The sequence below is a fragment of the Mustela nigripes genome, chromosome 17 (genome assembly GCF_022355385.1).
Source record: "Mustela nigripes isolate SB6536 chromosome 17, MUSNIG.SB6536, whole genome shotgun sequence".
NCBI lineage: Eukaryota > Metazoa > Chordata > Mammalia > Carnivora > Mustelidae > Mustela > Mustela nigripes.
The window spans coordinates 41,938,665-41,955,437 of NC_081573.1; the positions used below are offsets into that span (position 1 = coordinate 41,938,665).

General features: G+C 60.4%; 2 protein-coding genes across 12 annotated transcripts; one reads left to right on the forward strand and one right to left on the reverse strand.

Moving 5' to 3' along the window:
- Positions 1-1,493: 1,493 nt before the first annotated feature.
- Positions 1,494-13,969, forward strand: CARMIL2 (capping protein regulator and myosin 1 linker 2). Of its 7 annotated transcripts, none has more exons than XM_059382817.1 (39): positions 1,521-2,145; positions 2,380-2,474; positions 2,569-2,619; positions 2,845-2,907; positions 3,009-3,133; positions 3,263-3,354; positions 3,542-3,612; positions 3,724-3,797; positions 3,930-4,005; positions 4,085-4,173; positions 4,295-4,389; positions 4,467-4,553; positions 4,629-4,741; positions 4,843-4,920; positions 5,055-5,131; positions 5,227-5,331; positions 5,529-5,598; positions 5,740-5,821; positions 5,925-6,021; positions 6,117-6,174; positions 6,314-6,486; positions 6,667-6,829; positions 6,910-7,011; positions 8,056-8,184; positions 8,275-8,388; positions 8,531-8,691; positions 8,778-8,865; positions 9,074-9,229; positions 9,350-9,416; positions 9,883-10,112; positions 10,949-11,049; positions 11,132-11,498; positions 11,579-11,701; positions 12,450-12,486; positions 12,650-12,721; positions 12,822-13,043; positions 13,193-13,243; positions 13,580-13,711; positions 13,803-13,969. In XM_059382817.1, exons 1-39 carry the CDS (start codon positions 2,106-2,108, stop codon positions 13,913-13,915), a joined length of 4,239 nt encoding a protein of 1,412 aa, XP_059238800.1. In that variant the 5' UTR covers positions 1,521-2,105; the 3' UTR covers positions 13,916-13,969. The 7 variants fall into 7 exon arrangements, with proteins under 7 accessions (XP_059238805.1, XP_059238800.1, XP_059238801.1 ...); XM_059382818.1 differs by having other exon boundaries at positions 13,196-13,243; XM_059382816.1 differs by having other exon boundaries at positions 1,523-2,145; positions 13,163-13,243.
- Positions 13,924-16,758, reverse strand: ACD (ACD shelterin complex subunit and telomerase recruitment factor). 5 transcript variants are annotated; one of them, XM_059382828.1, is made up of 12 exons: positions 16,568-16,758; positions 16,328-16,467; positions 16,094-16,187; positions 15,936-16,012; positions 15,738-15,782; positions 15,592-15,626; positions 15,296-15,447; positions 15,121-15,217; positions 14,958-15,038; positions 14,413-14,786; positions 14,196-14,287; positions 13,924-14,115 (listed from the first exon to the last, which is right to left on the reverse strand). In XM_059382828.1, the coding sequence occupies exons 1-12, from the start codon at positions 16,664-16,666 to the stop codon at positions 14,037-14,039; spliced, it is 1,365 nt and encodes a 454-aa protein (XP_059238811.1). In that variant the 5' UTR covers positions 16,667-16,758; the 3' UTR covers positions 13,924-14,036. The 5 variants fall into 5 exon arrangements, with proteins under 5 accessions (XP_059238811.1, XP_059238810.1, XP_059238809.1 ...); XM_059382827.1 differs by having other exon boundaries at positions 14,880-15,038; XM_059382826.1 differs by lacking the exon at positions 14,958-15,038 and adding an exon at positions 14,880-14,957 and having other exon boundaries at positions 15,136-15,217; positions 16,568-16,757.
- Between the last annotated feature and the right edge of the window lie 15 nt (positions 16,759-16,773).

Here is a 16,773-nt window from a genome sequence, read left to right on the forward strand (position 1 = left end):
ACGCAGCTGCCGCAGGCGGGGCTTAGCCCTCCGGAGGCGCTTTGAGCATTTCCTGAGCGCCCACGGAGTGTCATGCCATCTAGAACACAGACGAGCTGAAGGCCTCTCCCCCTCGCACTGAGTCACCCAGCATGGTAGGAGCTGGGTCCCATGTGTTCCCTTGGACTCTGACAGACATGCGGTAGTCTGGTCACTGCCGCCCTGGGCAGCAGCAGTTCCGTGGGGAGCCCGGGAGCCCTGCCCCGGTTTCCCTGCCGACCGGGGTGTGCTCTCAGCAGCCCGTGCCCACCCCCACGGCTCTTATCAGGGCAGGTGCCACCAGTGTCTTGCTCGCCTGGAGACGGTCTCCTCTGGCGGTGCTTGCCTCTTGTATTTCTCCTCGGAATCATTCTCAACAGGAAACCCCTGGCCAGGTGGATTTTCTCGTCGTGGTGGGCTGTGGGGCCCTGGGGTTGCCGTGGCAGACGTGGCGGGTGTGAGTCCTCCCAGAGTGCCAGGCGCTGCTGTGAGCCCTTAAACAGCATTTCATATGCTTACAGCAACACTTAGAGGTAAGTGAATAGCTCCAGCTTATGAACTGGAAGCCCAAAGAAGTAATTTCTTGAGTGCGGAACACCTGGCAAGATGGGGAGTCAGGCCTCCATTCGGGCAGTCAGCCCTTAGAACCAGCCTTCTCCACTGACCGACCGCCTGGCCTGCTGACAGTGCAAGAGACCTACTGAGCTCTCATCCTAAAAGCAGCTTGTGGGTGCTCTGTGCTCTTAGGAGTCCTAAATCTTAACCCGAACTCTTCTTCCAAGCTGGGAGACATCAGAGGAGGACTGGTGCCTCTGTTTGCAAAAATACCTTCTCTAGCTGAGGCCTCCCACCCACCCTAGCCAGTCCCCAGCTGACTGATCACCTGACGGAGGATGTTCCCCCTTCTCTCCAAGCCTTGAGGTGGAGAGGGGCGGCTGGATGGGAAGGAAGCCAAGGGACCCTGCTCACCATCTCATCTATTCTACCTCTGCCCGGCTGAGCTGTGGGCAGGGCAGTGCGCTGTTCCTAGTAAGTGGAGTTTCATTGGATTGTAGTGGAAGAAAAAGAAATATTTCTTCTCCTGTGAACCTTCCATATTCTAGGTCCCTGGTCTTTCCTAGGTCAGCATGCTTCTGGTTAGCAGGACCCCACCGCATGACCTCCTGATCCCTCCCAGCCAGCAGAGGTCTGGGAGGGGAGCTAACCCCCATGTACCTGGCCTTTGCTCACCCCTCCCTGAAACCCTTGGGGTTTAGGCATTTAACCCAAGGCTGCCTCCTGAGGGTACTTCCACCTTCCAGCCTGCAACCAGCCTGAACCTGATAAAAGCTGAGGACCGTGCGCTGCAGAGAAGGGCGCCTGAGCCCATCTGGCATTTTTTCTGCCGTTTCCGGGAGGCCTGGCTGGCTCAGCTGGTAGAGCATGCGACTCTTGATCTCTGGGGCGTGAGTTCCCAGTCTCCGTAGAGATTACTCAAAAAAAAAAAAAAAAAAAAAAAAAAAAAAAAAAAGTTGGTGGATTTCCAAGGGGTTCACAGGCTCCAGGCTAGGAGCATCAGATTAGGTCCTTCAGGTTGTGACCCCAGTGTTGGGAGCGATTCTGGGAGATAACCGATGCTCGTTGCTGAATAGACGCCCCTCTTGGCCCCCAGTCCACTTCCCCAGCTGGGTTTTGGAGTGGACGAACGCGGGTGGGGCGCAGGGATCCCCGAGCGGGCAGCGCCCCCTGGTGCTCCCGGCAGGGACTGCGGCGCGGGGTGAAAGTAGGGGGCTAGGAACCGCAAGAGGCGCATGCTGCAGGCGTCCAACTCCTACCCCGTGTCTGCCCTGCCAGAGTAGCTCCTGCGCGACAAGGGGGGCGGACAGCTGGGACTCTGCCCCCCTCCTACGTCTCCTCGCCCGCGGAGGCTGGGGCGGGGAGGAGCCGGGCTGGGGGCGGCCTGGCAGGAAACAGCGCGTACCTTCCGCTGCAGGAGGAGCAGGTGGCTGCCGTGCGGGCCAGGGCCCCCAGGCTTCCTGTGTGCGCGCCCGCCCGCAACTGTTTCTCGTCGGAGCTCCTTGGGCCACCCAGCGGCCCAGCCTGGCCCCATGGCCCAGACCCCCGACGGCATATCGTGCGAGCTGAGAGGTAAGTGCTGGCCCTTCCCGCCTACTTGGCTCCAAAGCCAGAGCACACCCAGCGTCCGGGGACAGCTGCAGGCAGTGTTGTCTGCATGTCTGCAGAGCTTTGCGCCCCCACATCCACTCCACTCCTTCCTTGCTGGCCCATAGATGAGCCCAGGCCACAGGCCTGGTACACACCATGGGCATGCGTTGGCCTCCGCGGGAGGACCCAATCACCCAGCGGACTGCCATTCCACAGGCGAGATCACCAGGTTCCTGTGGCCCAAGGAGGCCGAGCTGCTGCTGAAAACCTGGCTACCAGAGCGGGACGGTGCTGAGCAAGGTCATGTCCTGGTATGGCAGGGGGCTGAGCGTGGGAGGACCACTGGGGCCCAGGCTAAAAGAGCCCCTTGGCCTGTCCTGGGCGTCAGACACTCCCTCCCTACAGGCATTGCTACGCTGGAGAGCCTACCTGCTCCACACCTGCCTCCCCCTGAGGGTGAGTGCCAGGGGCTGACTGCCACCTTCACCTTGCCCTCCAGCAGCTTCCTTGGTGAGGGTTGCGCCGGCCAAGCTGTCTGTTGTCCTATGGGCTCTGCCCTTCCCACAGCACTGGGCTCCATCGCGGGCGGGGCTGGCTCAGATCTTCCAGCTGCGCAGAGGACTGGGATCCCAGGAGCGTGGGGCTAGGGCCTTGGTTCCATCTGATTCCAGCTCTCCACAGGTGGACTGCACATTCAGCTACCTGGAGGTCCAGGCCATGGCACTGCAGGAGACACCCCCTCAGGTGAAATAGCTAGTGCCCCACTCCCGTGGCCTGCAGCCTGGTTTTCGCCCCCCCCGGCACCCACACGGAGAGGGCAACCCAGCTGCCCTCCTCCCCACCAGGTGACTTTTGAGCTAGAGTCCCTGCCTGAGCTGGTCCTGGAGCTTCCGGGTGTGGCCGCTCTGGAACAGCTAGCCCAGCACGTCGCCGCCGCCATCAAGAAGGTCTTCCCTCGCTCCAGCCTTGGGTGAGGCCCAGCGACTACAAGGAACCAGCAGAAAAGGAGGGCAGCAGGGGTGTGCTGGGGATGACACAAGTGAGTTGCCTCCCATCCCAGGGGTTACAGGTCGCTTGTCCCCTTCTCCCCGCACCCCAGGAAGCTCTTCCGGAGGCCCACATCCCCCTCCATGCTGGCTCGGTTGGAGAGAAGGAGCCCCTCTGAGGACACGGCGGCCAGCAGCCCTTGTGGTAAGGGCCAAGAGAAGGCCACCCAGGGCTTCCAGCCTACCCCCATCCTGCAGGCCCAGACCCCTGAATTGGGGGTCTCTGAAACTGATTGGTCACCCCAAATACAGCCACCACCCGGCTTGGCTCTGATCTTCCTCCTTCTGTCTCTCTCCTCCTCACCCCATTATACCCCTGGCACCTCCCCCAGGTGGCTTCTTGGAGACATACGAGGCTCTGTGTGACTACAATGGCTTCCCTTTCCGAGAAGAGATTCAGTGGGTGAGAGTAGGGCCCTCCTCGGGGGGCTCTGGAGGCATCTGATCCCCCCTGTGCATAGGGTCCCTTCCCTTTTAACCCCAAGCCAGTGGAAGACATCTTCTTCCCATCCAGGATGTGGACACCATCTACCATCGCCAGGGCTGCCGCAACTTCAGCCTGTGTGACTTCAGCCATCTGGGCAGTCGGTTTGTGGCCTGCCAGGGGCGGGAAGGGAGGACCCACATTCCCGAGCTGTGGCCTCTCCACGGAGGGGGATGTTGGGCCGAGGATCCGGCTGGAGGGCCCTGAATTCTGCCCCTGCCCCTTCTCCTACCCAGGGACCTGGCCTTGAGTGTGGCCGCCCTGTCCTACAACCTGTGGTTCCAGTGCCTCTCCTGTGTGGACATGAAGCTGGTGAGAATATAGGGGAGGGGAGGGGCCCAGGGTGGGGGGCCCAGGGTGCAGCTCACTGAGCCCCCACTCTGGTTCTCAGAGCCTTGAGGTCTCAGAGCAGATTCTGCACATGATGAGTCAGTCGTCCCACCTGGAGGAGCTAGTGCTAGAGAACTGTGGCCTGAGGGGGTAAGGGGGACAGGGTAGGGCTTGGGGTCAGGAGTCTGGGAGCTTGGGATGGGGAGGCTTGTGGCTGGGGAGGAGATGGGAATCCAGGGTCAGAGTTTCACGCCTAGGGTCTGGTCCCCAGAGACTTTGTCCGGCGACTGGCCCAGGCACTGGCAGGGCACTCAAGCTCTGCCCTCCGAGAGCTTAGCCTCACGGGGAACCTGCTGGATGACCGAGGTACGGCTGAACCTAGGGAACCCCAGGGAGCGGGTGCTGGAGGAGGTGACAGCCACACAGCCACCCCCATTCCCTAGGGATGATTGCTCTCAGCAGACACCTAGAGCATCGACCTGGAGCCCTTAGGAGACTCTGCCTAGCCCAGACCGGGTTAACTCCTCGAGGTAGGTGAGGTAGGCAGGGGGCGGGGTGGGGGTGGATCTCCCTGATTGGTGAGCCACTCCCTCCTCCGCCACCAGGAATGAGGTCTCTGGGCCGGGCACTGGCTTCCAATGTGGCCTTTGACACTGCCCTAACCCACCTGGACCTTTCCGGGAACCCTGGGGCGCTGGGGGCCTCGGAGGACAATGGGGTAAGTGGTTGTCTTTAGAGGCAATGATTGTGGGCAGTGGGATGTCAGGGTGCTCTTGGTGATGTGAGCCCTGACTTCCTCCACCGCCATCCTCCCATCAGGGCCTGTATAGTTTCCTGAGCCGTCCTAATGTTCTGACGTTCCTGAATCTTGCGGGCACCGACACCGCCCTGGACACTGTGAGAGGGTGGTCCGTGGGGGGGGATCATCTGTAGGGCCGGTGGCCGGGCCCGAGGCCTGAGGGTAGACCGGGGTTTTGAGTGGGGCCGGGTCTCGGTCCTCCGTCGGTGTAGCCCACACCCTCCTCCCGCAGCTCTTCGCAGCACTGGCCCGCGGCTGCTGCGCCAGCCTCAGCCACCTGGACGCCTCGAGGAACGTCTTCTCCCGCACGTAAGGGGGGCGGGTCCGGGCGTTGGGTGGGGGGAGACTGCCGGGAGCCGCCCTCCTGCGCCCGGAAGCCCACTCCTCCCGCTCGCCCACCCCAGGAAGTCCCGCGCTGCGCCCGCCGCGCTGCAACTGTTTCTCAGCCGCGCGGGGACGCTTCGGCACCTGGGCCTGGCCGGCTGCAAGCTGCCGCCCGACGCGCTCAGGTCAGTGTCGCTGCTCATGGCCACGCCCCCCACGAGTACGTGTGCGGCCACCACTCAGGCCGGGGCCCCCAGAGCTTCACCCTGCTCCTGACGCCCCCACGACCTGCCGGCGTCTTGGTCCTTCGGTCTTGGTATTCGTTCGCGCCGTGGGAACCCCTTTCCCAGCTCCCGCCACTCCCTGTGACATCCCCTCCCAGGGCCCTTCTGGAAGGCCTCGCGCTCAACACTCACACGAGCGACCTGCACCTGGACCTCAGCGCTTGCGAGGTGAGCGCCGGCCCGAGACGTGAGCTGGCAATGGGTCCACGCGCCGAACGGGACTTCGAGGCGCAAGCGCCGGCCATCGGGCGCCTAAGTCTCGGCACCTGCAGCCCATTGGTCTGAACGTGCCTCACCTTCCACCCTCAGCTGCGCTCCGCGGGCGCTCAGGTGATACAAGACTTAGTGTGTGATGCTGGCGCAGTGAGCTCCCTGGATCTGGCGGATAATGGTGAGGCCGCCCCGAAACCCACCCTCCCCCCACTGCCCACCCAGCTCCCACTCCATGCCCACCCTTTCAGCCTCTCCTGATGCGTGACCGGAGCCACCCCTAGGTTTCGGCTCAGACATGGTGACTCTGGTGCTGGCCATCGGAAGGAGTCGGTCCCTGAGACATGTGGCACTTGGAAGGAACTTCAACGTCCGGTGCAAGTGAGCCCCTATCCCACTCCCTCCCGGACCTCAGACAGCACCCCACCACCCGCCACCTACCCAGGTCCTTCAAAACCTTGGCCCCTGCCCCACAGGGAGACCCTGGACGACGTCCTGCACCGGATTGTCCAGCTCGTGCAGGATGACGACTGTGTGAGTTCTTGGGACCATGAGGGAGCCTTCGGCAATAGACAGGCCCCTGTGATTCCTGCTCTGTCAGACCCTGGAACTTGCTCTGCTTGCTGACCGTCCATTCCAAACCCAAATCGCGCTTTCCACTCCCCTCCCCCAGCCCTTGCAGTCTCTGTCCGTGGCGGAGTCACGGCTGAAGATGGCTTCCAGCGTCCTGCTTCGGGCCCTGGGTACCAATCCTAACCTGATGGCGCTGGATATCAGCGGCAACGCCATGGGGGACACTGGCGCCAAAATGCTGGCCAAGGCACTTCGGGTCAACACAAGGCTCCGGTGGGCGGGGTCAGAGGGGGAGGAGGGCGTGGCCGGGGGTGCTTGCTTACTGGACTAAGGGGCAGCCGAATGTGGAGGGGCAAATGCTGGGGACCGGGGCGCGAGGTGAATGGACAAGCCAGCGGGGTTGGGTGGAGCCTTGTGGAGCTCCGCCCTTGATTGAAGTCCCGCCTGGCCCAGGTCAGTTGTCTGGGACCGAAACCACACGTCTGCTCTGGGCCTGATGGACGTGGCAGAGGCCCTGGAGCAGAACCGCAGCTTAAAGGCCATGCCTCTGCCGCTGAACGACATGGCCCAGGCACATCGCAGCCGCCCGGAGCTGACCGCACGTGCAGTGCATCAGGTTGGGTTCCTCACTCCTCCCCGCCCTTCTCTGTGCCGTGGCCCCGCCTCCTACCACTTCTCTATATCCCTTATGCGCAGATCCAAGCCTGTCTTTTGAGGAATAACCGTGCGGACCATGCCTCTTCCGACCGCACCTCCCGTCTGCAGCCACCGGGGCTGGTCTCAGACCCCTCAGAGCAGGTTAGTGTCCCCTCCCTCAACCTTGAGTAGGTACAGAAGATAGGGGATGGGAAGAACTGTGGTGCCTGGAATCGCCATGAGTTTGAGCCTCTGACTTTCTTGGGGCTAGAGTGCCTGCATTTGATCTCCAGGACAAGTCCCTCTTTTTGGTAGCTCCCCCAAATAACACCCCTGGATACCTTTTTAAAGCATTTAAATAGACTGTCCTGTTCAAGATGGGAGGTATTTAAAAATCCTCCCTCAACTTCCCCCAACCCCCAGATGCTTGTCGCCCAACTGTGACTTCCCTTTCATAGGACTCTCCTCTGCACTGACCTCTGCTGGAGCTGAACCCAGCAACGCTTTTTCTGGCCATAATCTCCCTCTACTACCCTGCCTTTGTGAAATGTTCCCACCTATCCATTCCCAAATCCCACTTCTTTCTCAGGCTTTAAAGCTGAGGCATCTTGACCCAGACATCCTGTGGGGGCTCCACATTCTGTACACCTTCAAGTGACCTCATCACCTCCCACAAACTCTTCTCTCTACCCTAGAACCCATTCCTACTGGTGCTCATACACACCAAGTGTTGTGGCCAGAAGTTTGGGCCAGGTCTCTCCTGGCCACACTAGAACCCCACAGACTGACTTGGTCCTATCTCGGCTAACTGTCAAACACACTGCTCCTCGCTCCCACCCCAAATATCTGTTGCTTCCCTGGTCCTTAGTCCATGGCTCCTCACTCCCATTTCTGCCCCCCTCAGTCTGTCCTCTACATGGCTAGTGAGCAGACTGAGCTTCTAAAACATAGAAAAGACTAACAGCTCCTTATTTTCCTATTCTGGACACTTAGGAAGTGTATATAAAGTCCCTAAAATGATCCAAAGGGGACACTTCATGCCCTCCTTGAACAGATAGGGTTCCTGAATGGCTGGCCTGATAGTACTGGCTTCAGGACCTCACCCACCCTGATGGAGACCCTGGACAGGAAGCAGTCAGAGTCTGGGAGGCTGGAGGGAGCTAGGATGGCACTGATTCTTGATGCACACCTCCCCCCATCCCCCAGGAAGTGAATGAGCTGTGTCAGTCAGTGCAGGAACATGTGGAACTACTGGGCTGTGGGGCTGGGCCTCAGGGCGAAGCTGCTGTGCACCAGGCGGAGGATGCCATCCAAAATGCCAACTTCTCTCTCAGTGTGAGCACCCCTTCCCCACCGCTGCTGCAAGGACCCTTTCCCTCTTAATCGAGTGTCACCTTGCAACTCCTTCTCTTGCTTGGCTTCCAGATTCTCCCAATTCTGTATGAGGCTGGAAGCTCCCCAAGTCATCAGTGGCAGCTGCGGCAGAAGCTAGAAGGCCTCCTAGGACAAGTGGGTGAGGTCTGCCGCAAGGATATTCAGGTAAGATATTACCCTTGCCCCAGCCCCAGGTTATACAAGCTTAACCCCTATCTCATAGGTTTGGCTGTGATATCCCTTGTGTCAATGTTCTGTGGGGTTTGGAGCCTCAGACCACACTCTCCATGCTCTGGTCTTTGCCCAGGACTTCACTCAGGCCACACTGGACACAACAAGGAGCCTCTGCCCACAGATGCTGCAGGGACCCAAGTGGAGGGAGCAGCTAGAGGGAGTTCTGGTGGGTTCAAGGGGCCTCCCAGAGCTGCTCCCAGAACACCTGCTACAAGATGCCTTCACTAGACTCAGGTAGACTGGATGGGCCTGAGGTTGGACTGGATTGAATAGGACTGGGCAGAGATAGTCCATTAATCCTTGCTATGTCTTGCTCTTAGGGATATGCGGCTGTCAGTCACGGGGACCTTGGCAGAGAGCATTGTGGCTCAGGCACTGGAGGGGCTGAATGCAGCCCGGGATCGGCTGGTGAGGGAGAATTGTGCACGTGCTTGCACACATGTGCATGCACGCGCACACACACACACATACACAGAGTGACCTGGCCACTGCCTTGCAGGGCTTCTGTAATGTCTTTTGGGGTCATAGAGCCCAGGGGTATTTCAGAATTTCTTTAGGACCGATGGGACTATGGCTGAGGCCCAACTGCCCATCTTTGGGCTGCCTGGTATTGCAGGTGGAGAGTCTGGCTCAGCAGGCGACAGTGGCAATGCCTCTTGCCATACCAGCACTGGATGGAGGTGAGCCCAGCCCCCTTGGGCCTGGGGAACTAGAAGGTCTTTTCTTCCCTGAGGAGGTGAAGGAAAAGGAGGAGGATGAAGACAAACAGAAGGTATGTGGTCCTGGAACCCTGGCCCTAGAACTCTTAGATCTTCCCATCTTGTTATGAAGTGTGGAAGGCTGGGAGACATCCCTCCTGTGTCCCAACCTGAGTTTCTGCTCTCCCCACTAGGATGACAGTCCACCACAGAAATGGCCTGAATGCAGCCAAGGTCTTCCCCTGGTTCCCTCCACTCACAGTAAGTCAGGGTCTGTGGGGAAAGGGAGTTAACCAGGCCCGGCTGAACGTTCTCCATTAGATCTGGGAACCTGGACACGTGGACACATTCATTCAGTCTTGTGCTAGGAACTCCCTCACCCTTGATTAAGCCAGCCCAGGCCCTCCGTGCAATTTGCAGGTTGGGGTCTGCTACGGTCAGCATGAAACAGGACCGGAGCAGACCAGGAGCCGGACACTGTCTCCATTCGCCTCCCCCGCCCCTTTCTCTACCCCCAGGATGCGCATGCTTGGCGGCCGCGCAGAGCCGCGCTGCTCAGGGCCGCGCTCAGCACCACGGACAGCGGTGGGGGGGGAGGGGCAGGGGGCGGGCGGCATAGCCGGGCCCCTCCCCGCGCCCTGGGCGGGTCCCCGGCTGCCCTAGCTCCGCTGCCACCACCACCTCCCAGGGTTCGCTGCTCGGTGCTCCTCTGGTGCTTTCCCCTTAGGTGCTGCTGAGGAACCAGAGCCCGAGCTGGCGGCTCCGGGGGAAGATGCGGAGCCGCAGGCGGGGCCTTCTGCGCGTGGCTCTCCAAGCCCCGCCACTCCCGGACCCCAGGCCGGCCTACTGCCTCGCATGGACCTGCCACCCGCTGGACAGCCCCTGCGCCATCCGACCCGGGCCCGGCCGCGGCCACGGCGCCAGCACCACCACCGGCCACCACCGGGGGGCCCCCAGGTGAGCGCCCTTCCCCCACTCTAGAGCTCGTGGAATTGGGGGGTCACAGTGGCTTTTCCGCTTCTCAGGAGTGATGGCAGCTAGGGAAGTGGGTTTTAGGGGCCCAAGACCACCTGGTCGTAGTGCCGTGCCTTGGTTTATTTCTGGCGTTTCCTCAGGCCATTGTCATGCAGGGTCAAGAGTGTGTGGATTTCACTGGGGGTACATCTCAGTTTTAGGACTGCATCTTGGGTTGGCCCTCTGCAGGGACGGATTTGTGAGGGAGGGTGTCCATCTTCTCCTCCCAGGGTTACTGACAGATGCGGGGCCCCCGGCTGTGGGGACAGTCCTGCATCAACCGCAGGTCCAGTGGGTACTTACCTGGGGAGATGTGTGTGTGCTGGGTGCGGGTGGGGACAGTGGGCACGGGACAGAAGGCAGAGAGTCAGCTTGAGGCCCCCCAGAGGGTCTGACGCAGCAGCAGGCGCTGCCGAGCTGCCAGCAGGCCGGGTGGGGTGGGGGTGGAGGGTACTGCGGGGAACTGTTTGGAGCAGAGGGGGTGGCAAGTGGGAATGTGTGACCCAGGGGGCCAGTGGGTTCTCGCCTGTTGGTTCAGGGTGTGTAGGATACTCCATGGGACAAGGTGTGGGCTGGGTGTGTGTCCAGGGGCAACCACTGGTGAGGAGATACGTGAAACCAGCATTTCTGCCCACCAGGTCAACAGCAAGAATGTCTGTCAGTAGCCCTTTAGGGTGACTCCAGCTGCCCAGTCCGGGAGTTGCCCAGGCCAGGCTGTTGGACAACGGGTGGAAAGAATTCATGGTTGTGCTCTGCCCTGACCCTATGGTGTCCCCCAGGTGCCCCCAGCTCTGCCGCAGGAAGGGAATGGGCTCAGTGCCCGCGTGGACGAGGGCGTGGAGGAATTCTTCTCCAAAAGGCTGATCCAGCAGGATCGCCTGTGAGTGAGGGGCAGCTCTAGGGGGTGGGAGAGGGTGGGATGTCCCATGGGCCTTCCTACTCACTGCTGGCTGTTCCCACAGCTGGGTCCCCGAAGAAGACCCGGCCAACGAGGGGGGTGCTACCCCTGTTCCTCGTACACTGCGAAAGAAGCTGGGTACCCTCTTTGCCTTCAAGAAGCCTCGTTCAACACGGGGGCCACGGCCTGATCTAGAGACCAGCCCTGGGGCAGCTCCGCGTGCTCGGAAGGCGACACTCGGAGACCTGTTGCGGCCACCAGCCCGTCCCGGCCGTGGTGAGGAGTCTGGTGGGGCTGAGGGGGGCACCAGCAGCCCTGACCCTGCCCGTAGGAGCCGGCCTCGCTACACTCGGGAAAGCAAAGCCTATTCCATGATACTCCTACCTGCTGAGGAGGAGGAGGAGGAAACCCTGGGTACTAGACCTGACAAGGTAGGCCTGGTGACAAGGGGTGAGGGCTCTGCTAGGACTGAGGTGGTGGGCTCTTTCCCCATTTGGGCTTCTGTCCTCAGCGACGGCCCCTGGAGCGGGGGGAGACAGAGCTGGCCCCATCCTTTGAACAGCGGGTACAAGTGATGCTCCAGAGGATTGGCGTGAGCAGAGGCAGCGGGAGTGCCGAAGGCAAGAGGAAGCAAGTAAGTTGGGAAGGACACAGTGCAAAGTGAGGGGGCAGGTGACATGTGTCTTGTGGCAGTCTGTGGGTGACATATGTGACCAGAAGGAGACTCATGACAGCTCTATCAGGTCCACCCCCTCCTCCTCAAAATAGTTCTCAGCTTCAGCCTTTCTTCCTTCACGGCTTCTGCCCTGGCCACTGCTACCTCTTCCTTGGAGCTGGGATGGTCCTTCCTCTGTAGATTGAACAGAACCCAGACCTTGTCACCTGCATTTAAAATAGCAAATCCAGGTGCCTGGGTAGCTCAGTGGGTTAAAGCCTCTGCCTTTGGCTCAGGTCATGATCCCAGGGTCCTGGGATCAAGCCCCGCATTGGGGTCTCTGCTGGGCAGGGAGCCTGCTTCCTCCCTCCTCTCTGCCTGTCTCTGTACTTGTGATCTGTCAAACAGATAAATAAAATCTAAAAAATAAATAAATAAAATAGCAAATCCTCCCAGGAACATCCTCTCGGGCCACTGCCCTGCCTCCTAGTCCTGCCCTAAGGCCTCAGCCCCAGTGGTTTCCTTCATCTCACTGTGCTGCACCCGGTGCAGCTCGGTGCCTCGTAACATAGTCCTCGGTCGGGAGCTACTTCCAGCCTCTCCTCACCACCCGTGGGTTACATCAGCTTCCTCTTCACCCATCCCGGCATCTCCTGCTGGACATGTACTGGCAGTTGCTAGAATGAGGGCAGGACTGGACTGAGTCTGACTTCCCTGTTTCCTACAGAGCAAGGACGGAGAGATCAAGAAGGCCGGCTCGGATGGTAAGTGGGACCCTTTGCGTGGGCAGTACAGCTTTGGTGAGGGAGTTGTCCTTAGAGATAGTCTCAAGGCATTGGCTCTCCTGGGGGAAAAGGCAAAGAGGCCAGGTTTTCTTTCCCCTCATTCCCAAGGGCTGGTGCCTGAACCCCCAGCCCCACCTTGCAGGTGATATTATGGACAGCTCCGCCGAGGCCCCTCCCATCTCGATCAAGTCCCGCACCCACTCTGTGTCTGCTGGTGAGTAAGGGCCACCGTCTGTGTTGGGGAACATGAAAGGGTAGGCGGGGGGTGGTGGTGGTGGTAGACTACGGTCAGGCTTATACCATTCTCCCTGCAGACCCCTCGTGCAGACCTAGTCCAGGAGGTCAAGGGCTTGAGTCTACTAGCTGGAAGACACTGGGGCAGCAGCTGAATGCAGAGCTCAGGGGCCGTGGTTGGGGCCAACAGGACGGTCCTGGGCCCCCCTCTCCTTGTCCCAGCCCCAGCCCGCGAAGAGCCAGCCCCTCCCCAGACAGCCTGGGTCTCCCGGAGGACCCTTGCTTGGGCCCCAGGAACGAAGGTAAGTGGGCACCCTAGGCCCCACTCCAATATGGGACTGGGGACCTTGACAAAGGGGAGGCAAGGGCTGGGGTGGGGGTAGCTGTCCAGATCATACCCTGATATCGTGGCCTCCCCTAGATGGCCAGCTGAGGCCGAGGCCTCTCTCAGCAGGGCGACGAGCAGTGTCTGTGCATGAGGACCAGCTCCAGGCCCCTGTTGGTGAGGGGGGACATGTCCCTGTGTGCTTGAGTGCAGGAGATGGGGGAGGGTAGACTCCAGGGCTCCCTTGGTGGCTCTGGTCTTTATCTGGAGGGGGCTACCAGTGATGTAAGGGTTTGAGAAATCAAGGAGCCAGAAGGCCTGGAGCAAGGGTCTGACAAACCCTGCGTCCTAGCCCTGTCTCCATCTACAGCAGAGCAGCTTTTGCCCCGGGGGTCGGGGTGTGTGTGTGGGGGGGGGGGGGGGGGTGTGGCAGGGGAGGAGGGAGGCACTGAAGCCAACAGTGTGAGCTCTGGAACACACACACTGGAGGTGATGGAGACTGCATGGGAACAGGCAGCAAGACCCTAGCAATACAGCTCCCCCCTGCCAAGTCTTTATGTCTCTCAGAACGGCCCCTGCGGCTGCAGCGCTCCCCTGTCCTCAAGCGGAGACCAAAGCTTGAGGCACCTTCATCTCCAAGCCTAGGTAAGAGAAGGCTGGGGCCAGCTGGGAGTGGGGGCAAGACAGCTTGGTCCTGTCTTGACCCCCCTCCCCTCCCTTTTTCCTTCCCTTGCAGGATCTGGCCTTGGAGCCCAACCTCTGCCCCCACAGTCTACAGAGCCCTCCAGCCCTGAGCCAAACCCACCCTCCCCAGCCACAGACCAAAGAGGCGGCGGCCCCAACCCCTGACCCTCTCCTTTTCCTGCCGCATGAGATTATTTTATTAAAAAACTCAAAGGAGCAGAGCGTGGAGCACTGTTTGTCGATCCCAGGCCTGGATCTGTGTGCATATATCCTCCCCCATGATCCCTCACACCTGGGTTAGCTGAGAATCTGGCGGCGGTTCCATCAGAAAGTGCAGGGCCCAGGCCACGAGCTGGGGAGGGAGCCTGGGAAGAGAACCATGGCTGTAGGTCAATGGGGACAGGGACTGGTGAGTGAAAGGGTAGGGGCAGCCCCAAGCACTCACCTGGCGGCTTGGACCTGGGCACAGAGGGAGGTGCAGGGTGGCTCGTACCCATATTGGAAGGCAGAACCATCACGATGCCGCTTTGGAGGGTCCTGAAGATGGTGTGGTATCCGGAGAGGGCCAATAAGGACCCCTAACCCCATCTAAGGCTACTCCTCCACCCCTACTCCCAGCTCCACTCAAGGCCTACCGCATTCTACTCTCCATGTATGCTCACCCAAACATGGCTGGACTCCAGGGCTCCCGGGGTGCTTTTTGTCCTTGGAGAGTGCTGCCAGTTCTTGGGGGTCAACCCTTGCTCCTTGAATTCCAGGCTAGGTTTCTGGGCCCTAGTCACAATGGCCTGATGTGGACTGGGTACATAGCCAAGGGGTGTCAGTGTTGGGGTGCAGCTCAGGAGTGGGGAACTGGGAACATGGCTAGGATGTGGGGAGCCAGGGGGCAAGGGGCCAGGGGCTGAACAGATGGCTGGTACAGCCTGGACACTGCCCTTTTGCGCTGGGTCTGAAGCAGCCAAGGACAGGGAAGGCAGAAGGCTGATGCTGGCGCCGCTTTCCTCCGAGGACACGTGGCTGGATAAAGCTGGAGTTCCTGGGAAGGAGGGGACTGACTGTGGGCACAGCCCTCTCAGCTCAGTAGCCCATGAGTTTAGGGAGGCCTATAGGGACTGTGTTCATCCCCTACCTGGGTGTGCAAACTTTTGCAGCAGCCTGGGAACCTGGGTGATAGCAGTGAATGGCTGTGGCCCGAGCACCCCCTTACCTGAGGAAGTAGGCGAGGAAGGAGAAATGAGGGTCAGCGATAGGTCCTGCAAACCTGGATCTGGTGGAGGCAGCTCAGGGCCTGAAGGTCAGGGGGAGCTTATTAGCAGTGTGGGTACTGGGCCCCCAGGTACCCTCCTCTTCCCCTCTCCAGTCCTCCACACCTGGTGCTCTCTGACCTGGGCGCAGAGAGCTCAGAACTCGCTGGTCATTCTCAGAGATGTGCAGCCATGAGCTGAGGACAGTGTACACAGCTTCTCCCTGGGGGGCATAAACTCTTAGCACAGCCCTTGCTCAACTCCTCATCCAGACATTCCCCAAGGGAAGCCCCAGACTGACCGTGGCCCTATGGCAGGAGGAGGTCCAGCGGGTGAGAGGGGGTGCTGTGCAAGGGCCTGTCAGCATCAGACAGCTCTCAGCCAGATGCACTAGCGCCCCCCGATGCTCCTGGTCCTCTTGCACTTCATCCAGAAGTTGGGACAGTGAAAGTCCTAAATGCAGGGGACGAGAGGATGGGCCAAAACTTAAAGAAGGGAAGGGTGGGTAGAGAGAAGAGCTTACTAAGGAAGCAAAAGATAGTGACGGAGGATGTCATTCTATGGGCGTTAGAATCATTGACCAAACACTGTAAGTACCTGCACTGGGGGAGATGGACTCTGAAAGGTGCTCCCTAAAGAAACAGAGAAAACAAGGCTGAGGAACAATCCTGAGGCCTGTCTACACAGATCTACCATCACCTGACACAGCCACACTTGGCCGAAGAGTCCAATTCCATACTCACTCCAGACAGTCAAAGAGCTTTTTCTGCACATCAGGGTCCTGGTTGCTGGGGGGCGGGAGGAGAGTAGTAGGCAATGTTGTTACTAGGGGCCTAAGCCCTCCTCCTCAAAAGACCTGTGCCAAAGGCAGTCAGGCCTGATTAGGGAGAACAGCTGAGGCGGCGGGGGGCGGGGGGGGGGGGGGGTTTGGCATCACTTACCAACCAATCACCCGTTCCCGGCGCTGCTCTGCAGGCAGCAGGCTGAAGCGATCCACCTGGAGGTAGAACTCTGCGGGCTAAAGGAATTCAGTGGCAGGTGTTAGGAGCTGTCACGGAGTCATGCTCATTAACCCACCCAAGCCAGCCTCACCACTCACCGCGCCACCTTCGGCGACTTGCACGCGGACCCCACAGTCCTGCAGCAGCAGCAGCCGGCCTTCTGCCCCTCGGAAGCCGAACTCTTTCTCCTCCCTGCCACAAGCACGACCATCACCGCCTCAGCCCCCTCAAACACAGCCCTGCCCGCCTGCGGCCCCGCGCACCTCCGGCTGAGGCCTCGCGTTCTCTCACTAGACTCGGGATTTCCCCAGGCCCCGCGCCGCGTCTCTCACCAGTCCGAGGCGTTCAGGGCCTCCCGCGTCACTAGGCACCGGACACTGTGGGTCCCGTCAGACACAAGGAGCGCCGCTGCGACGTCAGAGGGGTCAGGGGCGTGGGACGGGCCCGGAGCCTCGGCCTCCTCCTGTAACACCTGACGGCGTCGACTGGCGTCAAATCCACCACCCTCGGGCCCTGCCCACCGCCCTCGGGCTTTGCCCTTCTCCGAGCCCTTTAGAGTGGGGAGGGTTCACCTCGAGCAGCTGCCCCGCCTGCGGACTTGAGAATGCATCTGACCCCAGGATCAGGTCTCGAATCCAAGGCCGCAGGACCAAACTCCCCAAGCCTGCCATTCCCGCAGCAGCCCCTAGCAGAAAAATACCATCCCGCGTTTCCCGCGGACGCCGGGGCCCCGCCTCTCGTCGGAAAAGGAAGCGCACAGTGGCTGGGCGGGACCTAA

What these genes read in the sequence shown, in the direction of transcription:
- ACD (XM_059382827.1), bottom strand. Translation starts at nt 16,666, where the DNA reads ATGGCAGGCTTGGGGAGTTTGGTCCTGCGGCCTTGGATTCGAGACCTG. An exon ending in CGGGAACGGGTGATTGGTTG is followed by an intron (nt 15,783 to 15,935) that starts GTAAGTGATGCC and finishes CCCGCCCCCCAG; the next exon opens with CAACCAGGACCCTGATGTGC. An exon ending in AAGCTCTTTGACTGTCTGGA is followed by an intron (nt 15,627 to 15,737) that starts GTGAGTATGGAA and finishes CTGTTTCTTTAG; the next exon opens with GGAGCACCTTTCAGAGTCCA.
- CARMIL2 (XM_059382816.1), top strand. Translation starts at nt 2,106, where the DNA reads ATGGCCCAGACCCCCGACGGCATATCGTGCGAGCTGAGAG. An exon ending in TGCAGGAGACACCCCCTCAG is followed by an intron (nt 2,908 to 3,008) that starts GTGAAATAGCTA and finishes CCTCCCCACCAG; the next exon opens with GTGACTTTTGAGCTAGAGTC. An exon ending in AGGAACGTCTTCTCCCGCAC is followed by an intron (nt 5,132 to 5,226) that starts GTAAGGGGGGCG and finishes CGCCCACCCCAG; the next exon opens with GAAGTCCCGCGCTGCGCCCG.